This window comes from Myotis lucifugus, unplaced genomic scaffold (assembly GCF_000147115.1).
Source record: "Myotis lucifugus unplaced genomic scaffold, Myoluc2.0 scaffold_617, whole genome shotgun sequence".
Taxonomy (NCBI): Eukaryota; Metazoa; Chordata; class Mammalia; order Chiroptera; family Vespertilionidae; genus Myotis; species Myotis lucifugus.
The window spans coordinates 396223-404509 of record NW_005871665.1 but is presented as its reverse complement, the minus strand read 5'-3'; the positions used below and the strand labels follow the sequence as shown (position 1 = coordinate 404509).

Here is an 8287-nt window from a genome sequence, read left to right as displayed (position 1 = left end):
CGCCCCTTTACGCTGACGTCATTTCCGGTCCCCCCCCCGGAGTGGCGCGTGCCCGACGCCGTTGCCATGGCAGCGGTCGGGGCTCCTGGGTTGAGTTGGCTGGGATTCCCCGAAGCTGCGGGCGCGCCGGGGGCAGTTCCATGAGCCGATCCGACGCAGGGGCCGAGGCTGCGACACCAGAGACCGGTAAGAAGTTCTACATCACCCGCCGGACGCCCCCCGCACGCACCCCACGGCCCTCGCCCCGCTCTCCTCTACTCCAAGCCGGTCCCTCGCTCCCTCCAACCCCGCCTTCCTAGTCCCCAGCTCCCTCCCATCGGCCTCTCACTTTGAAGAGCCCCTCCCCTCGGTCCTTTCTCCTCAAAGCCCCCCATCTTACCCCCTCAGCCCCCTCTTTCGCTTCAGACCCGTCTCCTCCACACCCCCTTCCCGAGTCCCAGGCTCTAAGGACCGCTGGACCCTTTCCCCGCGGGCCTGCCTTGTGTAGGTTCCACCCCCTGCCTCCCATCGTCCCGCCTGCAAGCCCCACGGGCCATCTCAAGTAGGGGCTGCTGCTTTTATTTTATTTTTCATTTGTCTTTATTGTTGAAAGTATTACAGATGTCCCCTTTGTCCCCGCCCCTCACCAGGGGGCTGCTGTTTTGGGCTCCACCCCTCACTCCCACAGGTGCCTCCCTGCAGGCCACTCTCTTGCTTCCCAGGTCCCCGAGGAATCCCTGCGATCCTCCCCTCCCCGTCTGTCCCCTCTCCTGCCCAACCCCCGAATGCGGACAGGCTCTGAGCGCTTGCCTGGACTTTGGCTTCCTCATCTGTGAAATGGGGCCGTGATAGGAAGGGGTGCCTTCCCGAGTCTTCCCTTACACACCCGCCATAACTAGTTCATGTCGGTGTCATTCATGTAGAATAATGACCATAGCTGGGATTTCTTGAACATGACCATGAGCCAAACATCACCAGCATCATGTCACTTACTTCTTATAGCAACTTATGGGGTGGAGTGGGCACCCCAACCCAGGCCACTCTCGGTCCTCTTATTCCTTGATGGTCACTCCACGTCTTCACTGTGAATGCAGTGTGTGTATGATGGGGTGTTCAGCACCCAGGGATCCAGGCAATTAGCAACCGCCAGAGACGGGGTTTGAGAGTTTCGAAAGGGCATGGGAGGCAGGCGTGATCTTTACCTGAGTCCTAGGACTCAGAGGGGGAAGGGGCCTGAATGTGGAATGGGAGTGGAGGGAAGGTTCCCTCTGGTGTCTGGGGGTCAGACGTCTACCTGGGAGCTGACCCTCCTGCCTCCGGGCAGCGTTGACTCAGAAATTGGAAAGCCTGTGTCGAATGCTCCTTCCCCCGACACATACCTACCGGGGTTTTCAAACCACGCTCATACCTGCACGTCTCCCTTGTTGCTAGTGATCGACACGGGTACACGGAGCTGTTTTTCCTTGTTCTTTGACATTTGTGCTGCTTATCAGAATCGGCATCTAACAAGAGTTGGTATCTGGGCAAGCTCCGGAATTCCAGGGCCTCCTCCCAGCGTGGCGTCGCTGGCTCGCTTTATGTCCTCCCTTTTCGGGAAGGAAAACCAGGATGTGTGTCTGTTTTTTTTCTGTTGGTTCCTGCCTCGTTCTTTGGGGACATAAAATCCCATGAGCGGCAATATCTCACGAGAGGCAATCACCGAAGCAACATACGTGTGAGGCCCGTGGGCCTGTGTGTGTTTGTGTGCGGACGTGAGTGTTGGGGGGTGGATACTCTTTGCCCTGTGGGGGGGACTGACACAGCTGACACACCCAGGACTTGCCCCCCGGCAGAGACCCTCTTGACATAGATTGTGGTTCCTCTCAGACGGGGTTCCCTGTACCCCGTGCCCAGCACATAGTAGGCACTCAGTCATCGCGTGCTGAATAAACACACAGGATCTGGCCCTCCACACCTACCCTGTCCAAGACGGTAGTCGCCAGCCCCTGTGGGGGTGCACTTGAAAACAGTGGTTGGTCCAATTGGATATGTACTTTTAAGTGTCAAATGGATATTGGATTTTGAGACTTGATGCAAAAAAAAACCCACAACAACACCAAAAAAAACCTTAATTTTATATTTCATGCTTGAGTGATACTATTTTGAGCATACTGGGTTACATATATTGTTAAATTTGATTCACCTGTCTCACTTTACTCTTTTTCGTGCGGCTGGTAAGAAATGGAAAATTTCATCTGTGACTTGCATCCTATTTCCTCTGCACAGAGTTGCTCCAGACGCAGCCTGGCAATGCTCTTTTTTTGTCACGAAATTCGACATTTTTAAGAGTAAAAATATCTATGATGTTAACACCTTAAGAAAATTTGACATATCAAGTTTTGAAGCTTGTTGTCAATACAACAAAATCACATACAGATCAAATCGCATATAAATCAACATATGTGTAACTCCATCTATTGAAAAAAATCCGCATTAGTAACCGGTGCACCTGGTAGGTCGGAGGAAGACAGGTTTCCCAGCTAGTGTCCGGACTTTCTGCTGCTGAGAAATCCACAAAGACAAGCCCCCCCCCCCCCTTACAGGGTGGGGAAGGGCCAGGGCTCAGCATCCATGGGGCTGCCCAGCTCTGAACAGAGCGCTGGCTCTGACAGCACCTGCCGGGGGCATGGGAGGAGCCACGGGAGGGGCGAGAACAGTGTCGCTTGCCCACCTTCTGAATCGCAGGCCATGAACACAGTTCACCCAGATCACAGGTCCACAGACTCTGAAGATGGACAAGCAGCGTTCTGTGTGGGCCGCAGGGACAGAGGGGAGATGTAGCAGGCAGACAGCTGCCCCAGACAAGGATGGCCTTTGCTGTTGTTGCGCTAACAATGTAATCACAATAGTCATAACTACTATTGATGGGGAACTTTTACTGGTGTCTTATCTGAACCAAGCGCTTTACTTATAGACACCTGTAAAGGCCTCCGAGGGTCTGGGCCTGGAGCCTCTGGGCAGACAGGGGCCTGAGGAAGGTTCCTCTAGCAGCAGCCACATGGCTCTGGCTAATGGGGCTCCTCTCTGCCCATCCCAGGAGCCCTGAGGATGGCTCACCTGCTGGGCAGCCAGGCCTGCATGGACAGCCTGCGCAAGGACCTCACCGACCTGCAGGGCACCATCGTAGACGTCTTTTCCCGAGCTGGACCCGTGCGCTTCCCCTCCTGGAAGTTTCCGGACCATGTGGCCTGTGACCTGGACATGGTGGCCCTGCTAGAGCACTATGACCACGTGCCGGGGGACCCGGAGTTCACACAGCTGTCTCACGCCGTGCTCTTGGAGCTGGTCATTGACAGGTGAGGGCCCTGACCAACCTGGTGTTCTTGGGGTGCTGATACCTGCCCCTTAAGCCAGTAGCAGCCATGGGAACCCCCCGGTAGCAACCATCACCTCTGAGTACCGTTGGGGGCCAGGTCAGCTCAGGGCCCTCACGTGGTCCCACCTGTGCCGGGGGCTGTGCTGTCCTCTCCTGCCTGCCCTCGGGGAGTTGCTGGCTGCCCTGCTGGGCTCTGTGGCTCCCGGCTCTGACCACGGCCTCTCTGGCTGCTTCCAGCTGCCTCCTCGGGGTTTCTGTGCGTTGGGGACACCACAGCTGCCGTTCAGAGTTTCTATCCAGCATCTGTGGGCTGTGCTGTTCCCACTTGTGGGCTGTGTCTTGGGGCCAGACATGGGTGTGTTTTTCCAAACCCTGGCCCTGCTGGGAAGAGGCCAGTGGATTCCTCCACACACAAACACACCCGCCACTTCGATGCTATTACAGTGGGGCCTTGACTTACGAGTTTAATTTGTTCAGAGACCGAGCTCGTTAACTCAAATTACTCTGTCAACTCAAAGCAAAAAATCGGCTGAGAGACAGCTGGTATCTCAAAAAACTCATTAGTCGGGACACTCGTAAGTCAAGGCCCCACTGTATTAACATTAACGTGGTCCTTAGCTTTCCCTTCCTGTTCCCCCTGCTCTGAAACCTTGCACGCTAATGAAGTCATGGGGGCCCGTCAAGCAGGGACCCCAGCAGCTGGGGGATGGCCGGCCTGGGACCAAGAAGCCAGGGTACTACCCAGAGGCCTGGGGGAGCCCTTGGTGTCCGAGCGCCATCTGGAGCCCGTGAGGGGCTGAATGTGTAAGCACAGAGCACCCCTTCCTCCCGCTGCAGCTGTGCACACACTGTGCCCTCTTTCAGGACTGCTCTGCCCACTCCTCGCTGGTCTGCTCAGCTCCCCTCGTCCATCCAGCTCCCGTGTACGCGTCCCCCGCTGTGACGCTGCTGCGGACAGACATGTCTTCCCACCCCGTTCCTCCTCCCTCTGCCCACCTCCTGCTGAGTTAGCCAGAGCCTCCCTGGCTCCCTGGCAGAGCATGTTCTGAGACGCGCCAGGCCCTGATGCCTGGGCCGGTTCCCCAGAGCCAGAGGCTGCCGACTGGATGGCAGGAGGGCGCCCTGGCACTGGGCGCTGCCCCCGCTGACCCTGCTGTCCCTGCCCACAGGCTCCTGCTGCTGCTTCAGAGCTGTGCCAGCTACTTGGAGACCCTCAGTTCGGAGCAGACAGTGCCCCCTGCCAGGGCTGTGGGGCCCTGCATGTCCGTGGGGCTCACGGTACGGCGCTTCTGGAACAGCCTGCTGAAGCTGGGCATGCTCTACCAGCAGATGCTCCCCCAGGTGGGTCAGCTACCCCCCCATTCCCCAACCGTGGTCACCCTCACACCAGCCCACCTGCCCCGGCTTCCTGGCCTGGCACACCGCACGTGCCCCGTGCCCGCTCCTGGCTCCACCCTGCTGAGGGAGGGTGTCAACTCCAGAGCCGCCCAGTCAAGACCTTGTGTTACAGCACAGGCCTCGGGGACACGTCTGGGCTACCGGGCTCTGCTCTTGACCCTGCGGGACTTTGGAAAAACGCTGCCTCCTCTGAACCTCAGTGTGTTCACCTGTACAATGGGAGCAACGGCAGTCCCCACCTCTCAGGGCATTGTTGGGTGACAGTGTTCGTATGAGCACCGTTTGTGACGGGTTAGCCCGTCATCCTCACAACCACCCAGTGGGAAGGACCACTGTCGCCCCGATGGGAGAGGAACGAAACCGAGGGGCCGCAGGGGCACGAGAGCAGTCATGTCCACTAGGAGAGAGCCCAGCACCCGGCCCTGTGCCTGTCACTGTCCCTCTCCCAGTGTCATGAGCCGGGGGTGGGGGAGCAGCAAGGAGGCTGCCTGGGCTTAGTGACTCGCGGCAGCGGGAAGACAGAAAAAGGTTCTTTCGTTCACGTGGGTGTTCAGCAACATCTGAGGGTTTGAGCCTCAGGCGACGCTATCACAGAAACCCCCAGGGAAGCGGTCTCCTCCCAGGCCTGTCCCCCCCACTCACCTGCTTTCCCTTTCTTTTCCTGAACACAGAAAAGGGCAGCCCAAGGGGAGACCCCCATCTGCAAGCCCACAGCCAAGGGCGAGCCCGCCAGGAGCCCCGAGTTTGTGACCGCCAAGTTCATCAAGCCCCCCTCCCCAATTCCAGGCCTGCCCCAGACCTGCAAAGAACCCGGCAGCCTCTCCGTGCGCGTCTCCCTGCACTCTCCCGCCAGGACCACGGAGAGCACCCGGAGCGTCCCCTCGCAGACGGTGGAGACCGCCCTGGTGCCCTGCGACGCGTGCGCCAGCGTGCAGGGCAGCCTGCGGGAGGTGGGCAGGGCGCTCATCGGCCTGTGTCAGAGCCAGAACCTGCCCTCGTCCTTAGGCCACTTTCAGCAGCTGGTGCAGGACACCATGGGGCTCAAGCCACTGCCGGCTGCCACTGTGGGCCACTGGGCGGCAGAACAGAGCAGAGACCTGGCCCGGCTCAGCAAGCATGTGGGCGCCCTCACGCAGCTGGTGGGGCCCCTCCGGGCCCAGCTGGAGGAGGCCGAGGAGCAGAAGGGCGGGCTGCGGGAGCAGGTGGGCCAGCTGGAGCAGGCGCTGCAGCAGGAGCAGAGGCAGCGGCGGTGGCAGGCGAACGAGGCCCAGCAGCAGCTGGCTCAGTGGGAGCAGGACAAGCAGCAACTGCTCGCAGGTCTGTGCCCCAGAGGCCGGGCCCTCGTGCCACTTCCTCCGGGGAGCCCTCCCTGCGGCTCTGCTGCAGCCTTAGCGTGGGCTCTTCCCGTAGCAGACCCTGCATCAGGGCTGCTGGACAAGTAGTGGGGGTGGAAGGAACCCTGGCTGGGGAGTGAGCCCTAAGCAGGGCAGGAAGGCAGCCAAAAAGGTACAGTCATCAGGCCAGTTCCACCCAGGCAGCTGGAGCACAAGCCCACTGGGACACTGGAGCCAGGGCAGAGCACATATCCCAGAGCTGTCCCCTCCGAGGGGCGAGGGAGCGGGGCATTCACCAGCTCCTGCTGGTCCCCGAAGGTGACTCCTGGGGAGTTTGCCCCCTGGCACCTCTAGCCAGCAGGGTGGCCTCTGGCTTTGGCAAAAGCCATTAGGCAGAGACGCGGCCGCTGGAAGTCAGCCAGTGCCCGCTAACGGGAGGCCGGAGGGAGGTGGGCGAGTCCCTGGTCTCTCTGAGCCCCGCGTTGCCTCCATGGAGGACACAGGCCCAGGGAGGTAGAGACGGGGCAGCCAGCCAGCGGGAGGCAGGGCGGACGGGGACCAGGCTTCCCGACCTCCCGGAGCTCACCCTCCAGCCCAGGAGGCGCCTCCGCAGGGCGATGGCTGCCACCACTCTCTAGGGGGCACCGGGCATGCCGGCCACCAGCCAGCATCTGAGGGGACCTCTGAGGGGACTCTCTCTTGGCTGCACAGAAACAAGTGAGCTCAAGAGGAAGGTGGCTGCCCTGGAGGGGGAGCTGAAGGAGCAGCAGGAGTCCACACAGGCCGTGGGTGAGGAGCCCTGACGTGTGCCCCGTGCCCCGTGCTCGGTGGTGCAGCACGAGCGCCCTCCATCTCTGTCCCCTGGGCTCCTGGGGCCAAGGTGAAGGGAGCAGCAGAGGCAGGCGGGCCTGAGCGACCACACTGCTGGGTAGTGACCCGGACTGGGGGGCCACTTCTGTTTTCAGAACCCACCTCAGGTGGGGTTCAAGCACCATGTTGTGGCCAATGACACAGACCCAAGGACGTGCTGTGACACATTCACCCCCAGTCCTATCCTGGCTCCGAGGCAGGGCCAGGACTCGCACCCAGGACTCGCCTGCCCTGTCCTTTCCTGCGCCCGCTCCATCCTGCAGAGGCCAAGGCCCAGCAGCTGCAGGAGGAGGCCGAGCGCAGGCTGGAGGCCGAGAGGCAGGTGCAGCAGCTGGAGGAGCAGGTGCAGCTGCTGGCCGGGAGGCTGGACGGGGCGAGCCAGCAGATTCGCTGGGCCAGCACAGAGCTGGACAAGGAGAAGGCCCGCGTCGACAGCATGGTCCGCCACCAGGAGGTGAGGCCGGGGGCTTCGCCAGCGCCCTGGGTGCCTGCGATGTAGGCCTCAGGGAGAGGGCTCCACTGGTGGAGGTGGGGCGTTATCTGTGTAAGGTTCCTGCTCCCCAACACATAGCCAGGTTTTGGGTTGACTCACCTCTATGGAGGATCTGAGCCGAGCACTGGGGGAAAGGTGACCCAGGGCAGATATGGCCAAATGAGCCAAGCAGTTGTGCCACACAGCTCTCCTGCCAGGTGGCTAAGAGGGGCAGGAAACGTGCTGCAGGGATCCAGGGATGGATAGTCACATCTGTGGTAACCCAGGATGGCTTCTGGGAGGAGGTGGCCTTTGCCCTGTACTCCAATTGCTGGTGGTTAGTTCATCTGCAACAGGAAGGATAGGGAGGACAGAGGATGAACCGGAGCACAGGATACAGCTGTGCCCTGGGCAATGGGGTCTTGCAGGAGTCCCCACTGGGGTGCTTTTCTCAGTGCCCTGCAAGAACAGTCATGGTCACCACGCATCAGGTGGCTTCTGTGAGCCAGGCGCTGGGCCCAGCCTCTGCAGCCCCCTCGTCCTTCCTCCTCCCACGACAGGGGGTGGCAGGTGCTCATCACCCCCCTTTTCTGGGGGAAGAAACTGAGACTCGGTGAGATGAAGGAAATTGACCAAGGCCACACAGTTAGCCAGAGCTCGACCCAGGACTCAGAAGGGACTGGGGCTGGTTCTTTTTGCTTTGCACTCAGCAAGTGTCAGGAAATGTGGGTTCCAAGTGACATGGGCTGAAGATCTAAGGGAAAGAAGAAAACATTTCCTAAAATTCCTGGGGGGAGGCCGAGAGTCAGCCAACTGCTTTCCGGGGTGGGGGGCAGGGTCTGCAAACGGGGGGTCTGGCTCTGACCGGGCAGGAATCGT

At 60.2% G+C, this 8287-nt stretch overlaps 1 protein-coding gene across 3 annotated transcripts in view; it reads left to right on the top strand.

Moving 5' to 3' along the window:
- Positions 1 to 40: 40 nt before the first annotated feature.
- Positions 41 to 8287, top strand: part of CCDC157 (coiled-coil domain containing 157) — an 11131-nt gene continuing 2884 nt past the window's right edge. For 2 of the 3 annotated variants that reach the window (XM_023746022.1, XM_014447144.2), the window contains exons 1-6: positions 41 to 186; positions 3056 to 3314; positions 4504 to 4675; positions 5404 to 6049; positions 6778 to 6855; positions 7200 to 7390. In XM_023746022.1, the coding sequence (XP_023601790.1) occupies positions 141 to 186; positions 3056 to 3314; positions 4504 to 4675; positions 5404 to 6049; positions 6778 to 6855; positions 7200 to 7390 (1392 nt within the window). In that variant the 5' untranslated portion in view covers positions 41 to 140. The remainder of the gene's footprint in view (positions 187 to 3055; positions 3315 to 4503; positions 4676 to 5403; positions 6050 to 6777; positions 6856 to 7199; positions 7391 to 8287) is intronic. The other variant, XM_014447145.2, reaches the window with a different exon arrangement.